The sequence below is a fragment of the Rhinopithecus bieti genome, unplaced genomic scaffold (assembly GCF_001698545.2).
Source record: "Rhinopithecus bieti isolate Rb0 unplaced genomic scaffold, ASM169854v2 scaffold_7604, whole genome shotgun sequence".
In the NCBI taxonomy this organism is placed as follows: Eukaryota; Metazoa; Chordata; class Mammalia; order Primates; family Cercopithecidae; genus Rhinopithecus; species Rhinopithecus bieti.
In genome coordinates, this window is record NW_016805440.1 from 529,906 (window position 1) to 549,530 (window position 19,625).

General features: G+C 35.7%; 1 protein-coding gene across 1 annotated transcript; it reads right to left on the minus strand.

Moving 5' to 3' along the window:
* Window positions 1–17,697: 17,697 nt before the first annotated feature.
* On the minus strand, window positions 17,698–19,235 carry LOC108529962 (zinc finger protein 639-like). The gene is given in 4 exon segments (XM_017872524.1): window positions 17,698–17,718; window positions 17,720–18,113; window positions 18,115–18,598; window positions 18,601–19,235. Coding segments are annotated over 4 exon segments (1,446 nt in total). The 5' UTR covers window positions 19,148–19,235.
* Window positions 19,236–19,625: the final 390 nt, after the last annotated feature.

Sequence of the window (19,625 nt, forward strand, 5' to 3'; positions counted from 1 at the left end):
TACTTATGTCCTTCCCCTTCTTCCTTCCCCAGAGGTCACTGCCAGCTTGAATTTTATGCTTAGCCTTGTCTTGCTTTCCACCCCTGTGCTTCTATGACCTGTGTATGCCCAAACAATGAATTATTTAGCTTTGTTTTAGAAAATTATAAAAAGGGTTTAAGGCTATATGTAGTCTTCTGGGAATTGTTTTTTATACTTGATACTGTTTTATGTTAAGATTAATCCGTATTGGTAGATATGGCTGCAGTCAATTTTTTTTATTGTGTGTGTGCGTGTGTGTGTGTGTGTGTGTATCTATAATATAAAGGACAATATCCATTTTTCTGTGGGTGGGTATCTGAATTTTTTCCAATTTTTTTTCTACTCCAACGATTTTGATGTTGTTGAGCAAACATAGGTGCATCACCTATGAGCAAGCCCAATGGCCTTTCCCAGACAACACTGGGAAAACTTGTGACAGCAGCAGTGGCAGCCTGAAGACCCTCACAGCTGCCCTTTGGTGTTGCCACTACCTGTGATCATTAATATGAAGTCAGTGGGTCCTTGTTACAATATGTAGCCCCTGTATTAACAAGGTAAAGTTAGTGAAATCTAGGCTACCCTTCAGAAGAAAAAAAATGAATATGACCTTTTATTTTTACAGTCTTCACTGTAAGAGTTAATTATTCAAAATAACAAGTTCTATATTCATTTGATTTTGGAGATGGTTTCTCTCTACACAAAGGCTGGAGAAGCTATAAACCAGTAGTTGTTCATCTTTGTTGTATGTTAGAATCACATTTAAGAACCTTGATATTTGTGTCACTTTATAGAACAATTAAAGCAGATTCTCTAGGGGTGGGACCTGGGCATCAATATTATTTTTAAAGTTCCTTATGGATCCAGCATGCAGCCAACATTGAGAACTAGTGCTCTAAGCCACAGGATATAACATTTGTGCTAATCATTCATTTGTCACCTGAGCAAATGCAGGCTAGCTACTTTAAATCTGAGACAAGGAAAATGTATTTGGAAAACAATAACAAGCATTTTAAAATAAAGTAAAATTCAAAATCTATAACTACTTATAAAACAGGGGTCCACAAAACAGAATAGTTTACCAGAAACTGAATAAACTCTAAATCATTATGATTTTCAAAGCAGCTGCTTTTACTAGAAACTTCTTTTATTTCCCTCTCTTTCTTTAATGTATATTTTGAAGTTATGGTCCTCACTCTACCCACTCTAACCTTCATTGAAAAACTCTGGAAAGAACTAAAAAATGAATGACATCTAGAATTAGGATTTTCCATTGCATCTCACTTTCTTATCTTCTCAGGCACTTTTCTGCCATCCCACAATGTCACATAAAAAATTCTTGGAGCTAGGGCAAGATGTTTGCCCTTCCTTCAAGAAAGTTTAATCTACAATATTTTATTATTCAATGTTTATTTAGTAAACATTTATTGAGCAGGTGCTATGTGCTATGCATTGGTCTAAGCAATGAGACTATAAAAATGAAGAAGGCATAGTATATAATTTAGTGAGGAAAATGGATTTCCATGCAAATAATTTTTTTAAAAAATTAGTTACCTAAATTTTACAACAATGATACATTTATGTTTTAAAAACCAAAAAGTATAAATGAAGTCTCCTTTTCACCATTGTTCAGTTCACAAACAGCACCCTCCAAGATGCAGTATTATTAATTTTACATGTAGCCTTCTAGATATTTTAGAATAGATACAAATGAAAATATAAATATATATTATCTTCTCCTTTTTTTCATAAATAGTAGATCATTTAACATAGTGTTTTACACTTTAATGTTTTTCACCTTACAATATATCTTGTAGACCTTTCTATTTCAGTACCTCCAGATTTTATTATTTCACATAGGTGGCTGGTTTTCATTGTACTGATATTCTATAATTCATTTTTCTAACTCCTAGAGACAAACATTCTATTTTTTTCCAATATTTTTCTGTAACAAGTAATGCTGCAATTAAGAGTTCTGTGTCCATGCCATTTCATCATCTCATATCCGTAAAATCTAGAATAAATTCCTAGCCCTGGAATTATTTAGACAATGACCTTGTACTTTTGATAGATATTGACAATTTGTCATGGACCGAAGGCTGGTTTCCACACTCGTCAGCAACGTATAGAGATGTTTGTGTCTTCACATTATTGCAAACACAATATATTCATCAAAATTTGCTTTTTGTTAATTTGATGGGTAGAAAATGGTGTGGTATTAATTTGCATAACCCTGATTATGGGTGAAATTAAACAGCTTTTTATCATTTTGGTATTAAGTGAGGTAAAGGTAAAGGTACCTGAACTAAGTAACAATAGAAACAGCGGAGAAGGACGATTTATTATCTTTACCCCGAAAAACAAAAACTCAACTTAAGTACAAGGAGCCTCAGCAGTTTGCTTTAGATTCTTTCTCAAAATGTATCACCAGCTTACCAAGTAATGGTGAATGTAGGACAAGAACATGGTTTCCATTGTTTTTTCCCTCTAATTGTTCTACTTGATCTTTTAAAATGCATTGCAGCCTCAGCTTCTGGGCTGCTGCCTATATTTTCTGTACGTCTGGTTTTCCTTCAGTTTGAGTTCATGCTTGTCATCATTCAAATATTTTGGTGACATTTTTACTGCTTTTTAAATATTATTCTTAAAATTTGAATATGCTAATGCATGTTTGTCCTATAATTATAACTAAAAAAATTCTACTTTGTTTAACATTTTAGAGTTTCAAAGTACTTTGTGTTATAGTATCTCATTTAAAGGTTTCAACACTATAATTTACTTTTGAGAAATTGCCTCCATTTAAACACATAGAAATTTATAGGCAGTTCCTTGCTGCCAGCGTCACAGATGAGACATGTTGAAATCCACACTCTGAAATCCTAACTTCAAAGACAGTAAATACATTTTCTAACTAGATTTGAGATGGTTGACTGTGACAAAATACTCTTTCATTCTCCTTTGCCTCTGCCTGTCTCTGCCTCTGTATCTGCAGAGATGTTATTAGCAGCCTGGTGAACAAAGTTACTAAGTGTCTCTCATCTGCCTGATTTCCCTCTCCAGACCTTGCTCGCATTGACTTTTCTCTGGGTTTAACTATCAGCACACATATTCCAGTTAGAGTTACTTAAGAGACTTACTTTGTAGGCAAGTTGGTGCACAATTGATTAAAAATTTCTTCCAGCCTCCTCCCGACCTGGTCTTTACACAAGGTTTATTACTACAATCAGATGGATTGAATCACCTGCCTTGTCTATAGGGATATTTGCTCTTTGGTCTAAAATAAATTAACACAGCCCTGAAAGAAACCTTTTGTCCCTTGGTATCCCTCATCACCACTCTTTGAAGTGTTTTTGAAAGGAGCAGTTAAATCAGAACCTTTCATGAAATTGTCGGTCTGATGCCTTGGAGGTCCAGACCTAAACAGCAGAAGCACACAAGCTGGCACGCATTCTTTTCCTCTGCCCAAGAGTCTTTCCTCTTAAGCATAAAAAGCTGTGTGTGGTTTCCTTCTTTGTACCAGGGCACACTCTATTTTATTTTGGTCTTATCCTCCATGGCATGAACCGATAAATTCAAAAAAGACTGATTCAATTGAATGAAGAAACATTGGACTACATTAGGTGCGGGGAGTGTGACCTCCCCGTTATTTATTTGTTTATTTATTTTGCCTTTGAAACTGTTTCTATCTGGTAATATTTGGCGATTTAAAATGAATTATCTTGGTCATGTCTCTGCAGATGCTTAAGAAACATCTGCCCGAGTTAACAAGTCCTGCCTTGTGACAAATGAACTGCTCTTTGTAAGGCCAAGAAGAAAACAATTCAGATTAATTCACTCTTTTAGGGGTAACAAACTGACTTCAGACTCGATAGCCATAGAATATGATAAGAACATACACATGATTTCAGAGAAAGCTTATAAATAAAGCACAATTCAGGAGATTAATCTGGAAAATTCTATTAAATCCAATGCCTCCCCAAAGTTAATTCACTTCAGTTTAATAACACATTCCATTTTTACCACCTCCAGTTTCTGTTTTTTTACCTTTTCCTTCACAAACATATTTACTTTTTTCCCACCTGAATCTCCATTCATTCTGTTTTTTCAGAAATGCGTAAACAGTCAATAAACATTTGTTGAGTTAATGATTAAATGGCTCTAAGGCCAATAATACATCCTTATTTATGCTCTGGTTTCTTTCCTACCTTTCTCATTTGAGTATCTTTTTCCTCTCATATCCTTTCTGCCTTTCTGTTTCTGCTATTTTGGCTCTTCCCTTTCAGTGTTTAAAATTATTTGCCTCTCTCATCTTGAAAAACAAAACAAAACAAAACCAGAAAGAGCTTTTGTCGATCAAATGCCTCTTGCAGCATTACACACTAGCATTCTACACCCTTTACAGTCAAACTTCATGAAATGTCTGTCTACACTAACTGCTCTCCTTCTCCCATTTCTGCATTTTCCAACTCATTACATTCCGTTCCTTACAGTGCTGCACGGAACTGAACTGGCCACTTCCCAATGCTTATTGGACTTATTCCTTTAGTAGCATTTAACACTGCTGGCCACTCACTCTTTCTTGAAACATCCCTTTCTGTTGGCTTCGGGATCCAGCATTTTCCTCCATCTTCTTTTCCTTCCCCTCTGAATGCTCCCTACCTTCTTCCCTTGGAAGCTTCTTTCCTCCACCTGTCTCTTAGGCACTTGTGTCACTCAGGGACACCCTACCTACTCTCCGCAGGTATCTTTCACTCCTGGCTTCTATCATCTCCCTTCCAGACCTACTTAAAGCATGGAATAGAAATACTATTGAAATCTGCACCCAGATGCCTTTTAACACCTCGCCTTCAAAGTGATCCAAACTCACATCATCTCTTCCAAAATTCCATTTTCTTTTCTTTTTTCCCAATTTCAGTGAATGGTTCTCTCATCCTTCCACTTGTCCAGGCCAACTAGAAACACGAATGTCATTTATAACCTCTCCCTCATTCTTACCGTGCTATCAAATCACAAGATTCTTTCATTTAAACATTTAAAATATTTCTTCTTTCAGTCTCCACTGGCTCTGCCCTAGCACAGGCCCATATCACCTTTCACCTTTATTCCTGAGACTTTCTCCCAAGTGTCCTGCCCACCTTCATGCTTGCAGGTTTTCAGCTGATTCCTATAAACAGCCAGTTTGATCTTTCCATAATGCAAATATGATTACATCCTTTTTGACTTAAAGTCCTCCATTTCTCTTTTCATTAAATCAGAATGCTGTAGCATCTCATGAAGTTTTACAAAAGTCTCATGCATTTCTACCATGCCTCTCATTCTCTGTGCTTCAGACATGCTCATCCTCAGTGCCTGGCTCTGCTGCCACTTCGTGTGGAATGTCTTGTTGGCCAGAGGCTGAATTCAGAGTTCTTATTGTGTTTTTCCATAGCATACCATCAACACATTCTTTAATGCATTGTAACTGGATTTTTATTCATAAATTACCTGAAGTTCCTTGAGTGCATGGGGCACATTTACCTCGCTCATCATTATATTCCAAGGTTATTTTCTGGCATATACTAGATACTGACTTAATATTTATAATACAAAAAGATAAGACTACCTAAATTATCTGTCATGGGCCCTACTATTAAATAAAATGTCAGAATTCAGTGACTATATAAAATGTTCAAGGTAGTCCTCCAATAAATATTATTTCTTTTCCCTTTCTCATTTGTTTCCTAGGAAAATTTTACTTAGGCTATGGAATGAGTGAACATGGTCTTACAGTGATTTCAAGTTTTATACAAAAACCTATTGCTATTTAGTGCTGTTAGAAGTATATAACTTTGTGGTGGCAATAATCTTATATATAGTGTAATGTCCCATAAAACTATTGGAATCATATTTCTAGAATGAATTAAAGTGAAGTTTATTGAGAATGAACAGAATATATTAGTCATGGGTAACCGTTCCATAGAATGACACAGTTAGAAATTCAATTATCAGATGACTTCACAAAAGAAAATAATAACGATTGTTAGCAATGATAAAAATATCTCATGGATGGATGCATTTATGCTATTTGCTAAACACATGAGTACACATGTAGATTCAATTTAATTAGTGTTTACTGAGAACCAGAGACCCAGTGTCAGATAATGCATCTATACAAACCATAGCAAAGGGTATAGAAAAAAGCTGTTGTAAATAATACTTCTCTTCTTTTTTCCTGCTTTAACATTTTTAAATTGATGGTAAAATGATGCATATCTAACACAAAAGATTAACATTTAAATAAGCCCTTTTTAATTATTTTATTTGATCCTTATAACCTGGAATCTTTTCCTTTCCAGAAAGGATTGAGCAGATATTTCACTTTATGAAGAAACTGAGGGAAAGTATTCACTTCTTTATGTTTTTCTTTCTATTGAACATGTCCTATGTACTACAGAGCTTCATACACCTGAGACATGTGAGACCCTTCCTTGATTGTTTATATTATAGAGCTCTTGGGGGCGAAGGGGTGAGGGGGGCAGAGAGAGAGAGAAAAAATATAAGTATACAGAGCTCTTGGGAAACAGAGAGCATCTTAACGTTACTCACTGACTCCCTGTTTCCAGTTTTTATCTGAATATGTCCAGCTACATTTTCATGCCACAAGGCTCTGTACATCTTTATATACTCCCTCACTGCTTCCATACTCTCCAGGTTAGATATGGTTAATAGGCATTCAGCTTCTATATTTATCTCCTGCCATATATGTCTTGTTGAATTTCAGAAGTTGGAAAGCCAAATAGTACCATTTCTCTGACTCTCGCAGTTAGCTATGGATACCAGCTAGACACACTCATGCAAGATTTGGTTGCTGGTAGTGAGGTGGATGCTATAATCCTTCTGATGTTTCTGATGGTAAACATGTCCTAGAGGCATGAGTATTGAGAAACAGTGTGGTGCTGGGATGGAGGTCAAACTCTGAGTCCCTGTCTAGCCTCTGCCTTCATAGGTGTTGAGAAGCAGGTGAAGTATTAGTGAAATATTTCTGATCCCTGGATCAAAGCGTTAGCTTCATATTCATGCACGTAGTTTTGCCGGTAGCAATCTCCTCATTATAGCTCCTCTAGTCCTTTTAATGATTATAGAGGTGTTTAATTCCTGTATGAAGTCCCTTTCTGTTTAAAATATCTATAGAGGTTTCTGTTTCCTCTACAGAACTATGAATCATACACTCTTTTACTTAAATTAATGTGAAGAATTTTTGTGTTTCCAACCAAATTTTCCCTGAGATGGAGAAGTTACCAAGAATATTCTATACAAACACAGAAGTTTCTCAAACTATATTCTAGTGGCTAGTCTGGGCTCATGAAGCTTATAATATTGAAACCTGGGTTTTCTGACTCGGGATTCCAAAGTCTTTTGCTTATATCACACTCTCGGTTTTCCAACACAGTAAGAATATTACTTTAGTACTTGGCAAAAAATAGAAAATCAGTTTATGTTTTTCAAATTTAGTTGAATTTTCAGCTTTTCACAGGATATATTTTAAATATCAACACAGGGATCACTATATAAAAATAATTGTATTCCTTTTGGAAACAAGTGAAGAAAATCCATTCTATTTGGGAAAGCAGAGTAGAAATGAGAAGAGAGTAGAGGAATAAAATTTAAATATTAAAGAGTAATAGTAATTTTATTACAGTGAAAATGTGTTTTGATTGTGAAATAATCTAATTTTCAAAGATTTAAAATTCATGCACATGTCATTGATGAAATTTACTAAGAGAAGACTCTTAGTTTTTTACTAAAAGAAGACTCTTAGTTTTTATTTAGATTCCTTCTTGTACTAGAGTCAAATTGATGAATTGTTGAATTCAAATTCAAATTGTTCAATTGTTGAACAAAATTTCCATTAATTTAGACCAATATGGCTTACTAGTTACGATAGGCCTAGTGAGTGTTGCCTGAGGTCACTGCAATAACCGCTGACCTGCTAGAATTATTTAGGGTTGCTTCATTTACCCATTTAACTTACACAATTCCAACTGTATTTTGTTGATATTTTTATGTAAACTGAGAGCCCTAAATATAAGATCTATGATAAATTTTATATAACACCTCTGTACCGTGTATTACGAATAATTTAATTAAGTCTGTTCAAAGTGATATGACATGGATATGTACAAGTAACTGAATGAAGAAATGACTGATTTTACCCATAGGAGACAAAGAAGTCATCTGTTCCAAGTTCCAAAAATAAGTAGTGGTATGCTAGGACTGGAGGGTGGGAGGAAACAGGATGCTAGCTAGAAATAATGGGACAGCACTGATAACAATTGCTGTGTACTAGCAAGTGTGACACATAAGGAGATCATGCTTGTGTTGCTGTAGTGTAAGGTGCAAGGTATAGAACAGAGTGAAGCAATGTTGTGGGTGTATAGAGGCTATACTTTTATGGTATAGGTAATAAATTGCCACAAAACATTAATGAGTGGAGTGCCATATTCAGACTTATAGCCAGAAGCAGATCTTGTGGCATAATTAAACATAGGCAGAAAGTTTAAAAAGGTGGTTTGTGCAAAGTGTCTTATTAATGTCAATGAAAACAATGGATCTGAAAGAAGGGACTAAAATCTGAGAGAAATTTTGAAATAGAATTGACCAAATTTCATAAATAATTAGATGTAGGGGGCATTCACTACTATAGTGCTATTATATGGATTTTTATATCATCAATATCAATCTGAAAATACACCTTAGAATATTGAAACCCATCAAATATTGTTCACCCATTACAGAGGTGAATATTATTTAAATTCATTGTTTAGTCAGAGTTTTATAAGAAAGCATATGCCACAAAATTCCTTTAAACTGTAAAACTTTGCAATGTTTCCTGTCACTTAATGGATTTGTGTTTGCAAATTTAGCTGGGGAAAAACACACCTATTATTTCCTAGGTATATTGTAACTGCAATTTTAATACCCAGATAAGTTTTTATTAGGGAGTGGATGTTAGGTCTGCCTTTGATTGCACTGAATGGATGGTTATCTAGCTAAATATTATCAAAAGAAATCAAGGACTAGGAGCGGTAGCTCATGCCTGTAATCCCAGCACTTTGGGAGACCGAGGCCGATGGATGACGAGGTCAGAAGTTCGAGAGCAGCCTGGCCAATATGGTGAAACCCCGTCTTTACTAAAAATACAAAAATTAGTTGGGTGTGTGGTGGTGCGAACCTGTAGTCCCCACTACTCGGGAGGCTGAGGCAGGAGAATCGCTTGAACCTGGGAGGTAGAGGTTGCAGTGAGCCGAGATCGCGCCACTGCACTCCAGCCTGGGGCGACAGAGTGAGGCTCCATCTCAAAAAAAAAAAAAAAAAAAAAGAAAAGAAAAAGAAATCAAGAATATAGCTAAGTGTATGAATGTGTGAGATGGTTGATGGACAATTGGGATAAGATGAAAGTTAGCATATTGAGCAGTGGGATCACCCCAGCCATGTTCCTCACTAGAATCATGGCAACCAGCTGAATGTTCCTGCCTCCACATTTGTGCCTTAGCAAGAGACATGTGTATCCTTCTCTGATAAATTTCTCTTTCTCAAAGAAAAATACTACAGATACTGACATTTGGGGTTTGCCAACCCAAATTCAGTCAATCACCTGATCAGTCTAGAGTGAGACCTACCGGTTAATAGGCTATATTCATGCAGACATATTTTCTAATTAGCTTTTCAGTATGGCATCATTAAGGATAAATGGGCAGGCCGGTGGTGGGGGCTCATGCCTGTAATTCCAGCACTTTGGGAGGCCGAGGCAGGCAGATAACTTGAGGTCAGGAATTCAAAATCAGCCTGGTGAACATGGCGAAACGCCGTCTCTACTAAAAATACAAAACTGAGCCAGGCATAGTGGTGGGCACCTGTAATCTCAACTACTTTGGAGGCTGGGCATGAGAATCGCTTGAACCTGGAAGGCTGAGATTGCAGTGAGCTGAGATCACACCACTGCACTAAAGCCTGGGTAACGGAGTGAAACTCTGTGTCAAAAATAAATAAATAAATAAATAAATAAATAAATAAATAAATGGACAGCCAAAGATCACCTAATATTTGAGGAAAAACTCTGATATTATAAAAGGAGACATCAACACAGTAAAAGTGAACTCAGAAAAAGCACTTAAAATGTATGAAACAAGCAAATTTCTGAAAAACTATAATCAATACATTCAGATAGTATAACACATAATAATTATACACCAAAGTACCTAAACTGTAAAATTTCAGACCACTAGCCATAAAGATACTAAGCCTTTCCCCCCACCCACCACAAAAAAATATACAGCTCCCCACAAAGGATTAAAATAAGCCTGACATCACATTTTTCCCACGTTGGAAGCTACAAAACAATGGAACAGTGGTTTTAATTATAAGTAAAATTTTGCCGATCTAGAATTCTGTATGCAGCCAAACTATCAATCTTCTGTGAGGATAGAATAAAGGTATTTTCAGACAATGTCTCAAAAAAATTCATGTACTTTTTCTCAGAAAACTTCTGAATGATGAGTTCCATCAAAATAAGGAAGCAAGGAAAAAAAAAAAAAAAAGATACACTCTACAGGACACAGGAGAGGAGAAAGGCAAGGGGAATTCTTAGGATGACAACTGTTAATTATGCCAAAGGGCAAGTAGAGTGAAAAATAGAACACAAGGATGGAGCATTCCAGTATGAGTTCTTCCAGAAAAAGGAAGGAAAAATGACAGATCATCTGATAGATTTGATTATGTAGAGATATTGTGTTGCAAGTGTTAAAATAAAAACTGTAGACCAATTCAATATAACAGAGTTTGAGCAAAGAATGATTTGCAAATGGGGCAGCTTCACAAACTGGAATAGGTTCAAAGAGGCTCATTGCCACTGCATGGGCAAAAGAGACTATGGACAGAAAAAGGAAAGTGGTATACAGAAAAAGTGAGGTACAGAAACAGCTGGGTTGGTTACAGCTTGGAGTTTACCTTTTTAAAAAATGATTTGAACAGTTGGCTGCCTTGAATTGGCTGAAACTCAGTGATTGGTACAAGAGTAGGGTATAGCCTGTTTAGACATCCCGTTGGGTTACAGTTCATTGTGTACGGAGAAACCTTTAGGCTGAACTGAAAATATGTAAGGAGGCAGCTTTAGGATAAACTTAATTTAACAAGAGACATTTACCCAATTATTATATGGTGTGAAGAAACACAGCTGTAAGTTCAAAGAAAACCAAGCACATTTTAAAAATTAGGTAATTTTAACTCCAGCAAAAACAAAACATTGTTCAAGTAAGAAAATGAAATACTTGGCCAGGCGTGGTGGTTCATGCCTGTAATCCCACACTTTGGGAGGCTGAGGTGGGTGGATCACCTGAGGTCAGGTGTTCGAGACCAGCTTGACCAACATGGTGAAACCCTATCTCTACTAAAAATGCAAAAATTAGCTAGACTTGGTGGCATGCACCTGTAATTCCAGCTACTCAGAAGGCTAAGGCAGAATCACTTGAACCTGGGAGGTGGGGGTTGCAGTGAGCCGAGATTGTGCCATTGTACTCCAGCCTTGGGGACAGACCAAGACTCTGTCTCAAAAAAAAAAAAAAAAAAATACTCTGGCACAACATTGAACAATATTCGTATAGGCATAGTATTAAAGTCCAGAAGATGATTTTAAGGGTTTATTATTAAGGAAAATGTCAAATACACGAAGTTAGAAAGCATAGTGTATAATTACCTTACACTCAACTTCAACAATTCTAAACCCCTTTAAAGTGATCACTCCTTTAAAAATGACCACATTCCCATCATTCTAGTCTCCAAAGCAACAATATCATTAGCTATCATTTAATGTTTACATTTCTTCAATATTGCTGTGAATGTTGAATCAAGATTTAAAAAGTGATTCATTGCAATGCATTAACATGTCTTTTAACATTCTCTTAACTCCACAGGTTTCTCTTCCATTTCTTTTTTTTAAAAAAAAACAATTTAAAAAAAATAGTAAATAGATTATTTCTCCGGTAGGTTCTCAGAGTTTTACTGCTCAAATAAATCAGAGATGACACAAACAAATGGAAAAACATTCCATGCTCATGGATAGGAAGAATCAGTATCATTAAAATGGCCATATTACCCAAAGCAGTTAACATAGTATTATTTCTGTCAAACTACCACCCACATTCTTCACAGAATTAGGAACAACTATTTTAAAATTTACATGGAACCGAAAAAGAGCCCCAATAGCCAAGGCAATTTTAAACAAAAAGAACAAAGCTGGAGGCATCACGTTACCTAACTTCAAGTAATACTGCAGGGCTGCAGGAACCAAACAGCATGGTACTGGTACAAAAACAGACACATAGACTGATGGAATAGAATATAGAGCCCAGAAATAATGCTGTACAAATATAACTACTATCTAATCTTCAAGAAAGCTGACAAAAACAAGCAATGAGGAAAGAACTCCCTATTTAATGAATGGTGCTAGGATAACTGGCTAACCATATGCAGAAGATTGAAACTGGACCTCTACCTTAAACCACAAACAAAAATCAGCTCAAGATGGATTAAAGGCTTAAATATGAAACCTAAAACCATTAAAAAAGAACCCTGGCAAATAACCTAGGAAATACTATTCTGGACATAGGACTTGGCAAAGATTTCATGATGAAGACACCAAAAGGGATTGCAACTAAACCAAAAATTGACAAATGGGATCTAATTAAACTGAAGAGCTTCTGTACAGCAAAAGAAATTTCAACATAGTAAAAAGACATCCTACAGAATGGGAGAAAATATTTGCAAACATGCAGCTGACAAAGGTCTAATACCCAGAATGTTTAAGGAACTTAAACAAATGTACAAGCAAATATCAATCAGCCCTATTAAAAAGTAGGCAAGGGATATAAGCAGACACTTTTCCAAAAAAGACATAATATAGCAAACAAGCACATGAAAAAATTCTCAACATTACTCATCATTAGAGAAATGCAAATCAAAACCACAAAGAGAAACCATTGCCCACCAGTCAGAGTGGCTATTACTAAAAGGTCAAAAAGTAACTGATGCTGGTGAGGTTGTAGAGAAACACTTACACACTGCTGGTGGGAGTATAAATTAGTTCCACCCTTGTGGAAAGCAGTGTAGCAATTCCTCAAAGAACTTAAAACAGAATTACCATTCAACCCTGAAATCTTATTATTGGATACATTCCTGATACGGTTTAGCTCTGCATCCCCACCCAAATCTCATTTTGAATTGTAATCCCCAAGTGTTGAGGGAGAAAGGCGAATGGATCATGGGGGGGTGGTTTACCCCATGCTGTTCTCATGATAGTGAGTGAGTGAATTCTCGTGAGATCTGATGGTTTTGTAAGCATCTGACATTTCCCCTGCTTGTACTTCTCTCTACTGCCACCATGTGAGGAAGGTGCTTGCTTCCACCTCGCCTTCCACCATGATTGTAAGTTTCCTGAGGCCTCCCCAGCTATATATGGAACTTTGAGTCAATTAAAACTCTCTTCTTGATAAATTATCCAGTCGCTTGTATTTCTTTATAGCAATGTGAAAACAGACTAATACAATACCCAAAGGAATATAAATCATTCTATTATAAAGACACATGAACATATATGTTCATCACAGTACTATTCACAATAGCAAAGACATGAAATCATCCTAAATGCCCATCAACAGTAGACTGAATAAAGAAAATGTGGTACATATATACCAAGGAATACTATGCAGCCATAAAAAAGAATGAGATTATGCCCTTTGCAGGAACATGGATGGAGCTGGGGGCCATTAACCTTAGCAAACTAACGCAGGAACAGAAAACCAAGTACTTCAGATTCTCACTTATAGGTGGAGCTAAACAATGAGAACATATGAACACAAAGAGGGGAATAACAGACACTGGCACCTATTTGAGGATGGAGTGTGAGAGGAAGAAAAAGTTCAGAAAAAATACCTGTTGGGTACTATGCTTATTACCTGGGTGATGAAATGGTTTGCACACAAAACCCCTATGACATGCAGTTTACATATAGAACAAAATTGCACATGTACTGCTGAACCTAAAATAGAAGTTAAAAATAAAAGCTATTATGTGAAACTCTAAAAAAAAGTTTCTCAGAGTTTGAATTTGCTGATTGCATCCCATGGCATTATTGAACATAATTGAAATACATCAAAGACAATTAAGTCTATGCATTTGTGATGATACCACGAGATACTTTATTGATTACCTTTGGAGGAAAAAAGGAAATCAACTCACTAAACTGAAGGTTGGTAAATGCAGGGAAATAATTAGCATTTATCTTGAATTTTCTATTCAAACTGTACCTTAGAAAAATAAAACAAAACAAGTTATGAGGGTAAGTTTATCTTTATAAATGTGTTTGAGCTAATAAATGAAGAAATGAGAGAATTAGAATATTATCATTTTGCAATCTTTTATGAATCAATGGTTTCTAACATACCAAAAAGAGAGCCAACCAGAATTATGTACTTCCTGGTGGAAGTACTTACAAAGTAATCTTTCTATTTTAAAAAAAGTCAAACTTGAATCTGATTGAGACTTTAAAATGAACTTATGAATACATATGGTAATATACAAAGTACATAAAGGAGACAAATTTTAATTAGCAAAATATGATGAAAATCATGTATGGAGAATAGAGAAAGCATATGAAAGAATGAAAAGTCCTCAACTTCTCTGATTAAAGGCCATAGATAACATCAAACTATACAAACCATGATGCATTTATCAGTTAGAAGCACTGAGAGAAACATTATCCACTAAATGTGTTTAAAGAGCTTGCCCGTGTGACGAGGCAAAGCATGAAGAGCTAAGAGTATTGTGGAGTTTTATTTGTTTTGGTTTTTTTTTTTGGACCATATATTACTTGAAAATATTTTAATTTACTTTTTTATCTTTGATTTTATGGGTACATAATAGTTGTACATACCATGGGGTACATGTGATATTTTGAAATAAGCATACAATGTGTAATTACTAAATCTGGGTAATTGGGATATCCATCACCTCACACATTTATCATTATTTTGTGTTGGAAACATTCTAAATCTTCTTTTAGCTATTTTGAAATATACAATAAATAATTGTTTACTATAGTTGTGCTATTGAACACTGGATTTATTTCTTCTACCTAATTGTGGTTTTGTACCCATTAACCAACTCTCTTCATCTCTTTCTCTCCACTACCTTTCCCAGCCTCTGGTAATGACCATTCTACTCACTATCTCTATGAGATCTTGTTTTTAGCTCCAACATATGAGTGCAAACATAATCATTGTCTGTGACTGGCTTATTTTACTCAATGAAATGTCTTCCACTTCCATTCATGTTGTTCTAAGTATCAGGACTTAATTCATTTTTATGGCTGAATAATATTTCATTGTGTACATATGCCATATTTATTTTCTTTGTATATCCACTGATGAACACTTAGGTTAATTGCATGTCTTGGCTCTCATAAATAGTGCTGCAATAAACATGGGAGTGCAGAAATCTCTTCAATATACTGCTTTTCTTTCTTTGGAATAAGTCCCAGCAGGAGAATTTCTGGATCATATAGTAGTCCGATTTTTAGTTTTTTGAGGAACCTCCATACTGTTTTCCAAAGTGGCTGTACTAATTTGCATTTTCATCAACATTGATGAACATTCCCCTTTCTATATATTTTTGCCAAATTTTGGTGTTTTTTTTTTTTTTTTGTTCGTTTGTTTACTTGATAGTAGCTATTTTAATTGTGGTGAGGAGATATCTTGTTATAATTTTTATTTGCATATTACTAATGATTAGTGATGTTGAGCATTTTTTCTTATACCTGTTGGTCATTTGCATGTCTTCTTTTGAGAAATGTCCATTCAGATCTTTTGCCTATTTTTAAAATCAGATCGTTTTCTGCTGTTGAGTTGTTTGAGTTCCTCAAATATTCTGGTTATTATTCTCTTGTCAGATGAATAGTTTGCAAATATTTTCTCCCATTCTGTAGCTTGTCTCTTCACTTTATTTTTTCCTTTTACTGTGCAGAAGCTTTTTAATTTCTGCTTTGGTTGCTTGTACTTTTGAGTTCTTACTCAAGAAATCTTTGCCCAGGACAGTGACCTGAAGTATTTCTCCAATGTTTTCTTCTAGTAGTTTTATAGTTTCAAGTCTTACATTTAAGTCTTTAATACATTTGATTTTTTTATAAGTGAGAGAGTGGGGTCTAGTTTTCTTTTTCTGCATATGGATATCCAGTTTTCCCAGCACTATTTATTGAAGAGATACAGAATAGAGAACTCAGAAATAAATCCATGCATTTACAGACAACTTATTTTCAACAAATGTGCCAAGAACATTGGGAAAAGGGCAGTCTCTTCAAAATATGAAAACACATTAAAATTTAAAAAAAATCTAAATTACGTATCTTCTCCCAACAGAGTCAACAGCTATTACTTGTTATTCATTCTACATAGATTTTATGTGTATTGTTGTTGTTATTTGATAGGAATATTCTTTATGTTTTTGGACGTTTCCAACCATTTGCCTCTTGGGAAGGTCATCTCCTCATGGTGCTCTATCACTCAGCAGCCCCCTTCACTATCAAGAGTGTTCTGGCTTGGACAATGAATTTTAGAGCCATTCGATAAATAGCTACCACATTTTTTGCAACTTGAAAATTTTCCAAACTGTTCAAGTCCCTCAGACATTTCAGAAAAGAATTGGAAAAAAGCTCTTGACCATCAGTTATTAGAGAGAGTTCATAAGTTATTGAAGAGAAGGTTTCTCAGGTAAGCTTTTAACCCAGTCTTTTAAGTCAAACTGATTAGCATGGAGGTGGCAGAGTGAGAGGTTTCTCTAAACAAAGGTCATGTTTCATATCTGATCTTCCTAAGTTAGCAGAAAAGCAAACTGGTCATGAAGGTATAAACTATGTATTTATATCTCTCCCTGTTACTTCCTCATTAGTGTCTTCTTTGTAATTAGCAGAAACTCTTGGAAATCAAGTTATTATTTCATATCAATTCCTTTTCTTTTTTTGAGTTATGATACAGTTATTTATTATTGTGTAAGTCCTTATTAATTAGTTCCTCCCTCATCCCATCTTAAAATATTCAACAATAGATAGGGGCTCAAAATTTTTTTTTTTTTAAAAAAACAGACTGCCATGAAAACCAAATCTTTTCTTCTTGTGATAATAGTGGCTTCCTAGTGTTATTTCTTATTAATAGGAGTATCCATGGATTTAATTGTATATTGCATTTTAGTTCTGGTCATGTAATAATTTCATGACTTCATACACCAAAAAAACTAATATTGTCTTGAGTTTTAAAAAGAAAAAGTTACTAGCACCCATGGTTAAGGAAGGAAAACTGCAGCTCATTTCAATACATTTGTTTCTTTTCAATTCATGAAATCGAGCACATGCAAGAAACAGGATGACAGTCACCAAGAGTGGTTAAAACTGCAAACTATCACGCAATTGAAAATACCACATTAAAGATATATTTATATACTGAAAATGGAGCAATGCCAAAAATATTTTATAATTTACAAAAGTTACTTGTTAAAGGCAAATTTCATAATTGTGTTTACAATCATCCATTTAATCATCTCCAAAAAAAGGCTGAATTTGTTATTTTAAACTAACATTCTGTAAGTTAAAGAGAATAATCAAGTTGTCTCATGGACTGGATGGAAGGTGAGTTATTAATTCCCTTTCATTTCCAAACCTCATCAAGCAGTCACTACATTTATGAGGTGAGTCAGCTGAACACTTGAAATCTAGATGAATTTTAAGATCTTCAATTTGTCCTGTTGAATATTCACAGTATTGACATAAATAAATCCCTTCAGATAAATGTGAATTTAAATGCTTGCAATATTCTAGCATACTTGAAAAGCCTTTCCCAAAGTCATCACAAACATGAGGAAAAATTTTAGTATGTTCAATAGCAACATGCCTGTTAACATTTGTATGACATCTACTCTGAAAACCACATACTTGCCACACAAAGAAGTTTTTACATTTGTCAAAGGTAATTTTGCTTAAGAGGCTATACTGTCCATGTTCTCCATTGTTATCACTTTATTAATTTACATGCATGCTCATTTACCACATGGCTATGCAAGTCTTCTGGATCATTAGTTTCATGTTCACAGAACTGACACAAGTACTGTTCATCACAGCTGTGCTCCTGGAAATGTAGGTAGAGTTCACTGCTTGAGGAGAACTGTACATCACACTGTTCACACCAATAGGGGTGATCACTAAAATGGGTGTCTGCAATGTGCTGACTGAGGTTCTCAAAAATTACTGTCTTATAATCACAGTATTTACAAAAGTAGGGATCCTCTTCATGTAGTTTGGCATGTTCTATCAGAAGCATATTGGTAGAGAAACTTTCCTTACATACTAGACACACATTTGAATCAGTACGTTTATGCTTCAGGATCATATGCTGCTTTAAGTCAGAAAAATATTTGCTGTTAAACTCACAAAGTTCACATTTATACAGGCCACTGCTATTAGCTCTCAGTAAAGGCCATTTCTGCTGGGCAGTCACATTCAAACTTGGCTCTTGTCAAGAATTTTACAAAGTTTAGCTGGTGGTTCTTCATCAGTTTGGTCTTGGAGACTCTCAGAGGAATTGTTTTCTGTCTCTATATCATAATCGTCAGAAATCGCATGCACTTCTACAGCAATTGGAACATCTTCAGCAGTGTGAACTTCTATAGGACTCTCCTCTTGGGTCTGCTGGTTGACTGATTCAGGTGAGTCACACTCTTCATCACAAATTTCAATATCAGCAGATTTTTCTGTAGAAAAGGCAGTGTGGTCTAGAATTCTAAGTACAGGACTGGGAACCAGGTAGTTCTGATTTCTGTTTCTGGCCTTGATTCCATTTGCAAATTTTGGCAAGTCATTTGATGTCTTGGTATCAGAATCATTATCTTTGTTGTCAAAATATTTTAAATCTGGCTGTCTCATAGAACAGACACTGTAACAATGATCAGAGAAAATTCCATTGAATCCATCTGCAATTCTGCTTATTCCAGAGGAATCTGAATAAGGAGAAGGGTGTAGAATCTTCCTTTTTCTTTGTTTAGGATACTCATTCATATCTTTTCAATTTGGTGTAATTCTTACTACTGGAGTGAGGAAAAATGAATTGCAATAAGTTTCTCTAGACGGTAAAAAATGCCCGTCAGTCCCCGCCCCCAGCCCGCCCTGCCAGCCCACGCGCAGTTCAGAGACTGCCCAGGCCGAGGTGCCGGAGTGCGGGAGGAGGGGCCACGAGGTCCTTCCCGCGGACTCACGGCTGCGGGCGGACAGCGCTGCTATGGCCCTAGCGCTCCCGGACCCTGTGTTGGGCCGACCCCTCTCCCTCTCCGTGTGCCCCACGCCCTGCGCGTCAGGACCCTGGCCTAGGCTCCGCAGCCGCACTGCCCTGGCCGCCATCAATTCCTTTTCAATTGACGTTTGAATCCGAGAATTACAGTAAGCATTTATCTACATAAAGCCAAAATGAATACTCACTTAATAACAAGGCAACTAACAACTCCTTTCATTTTTCTTTCTTTCTTTTTTTTTTTTTTTT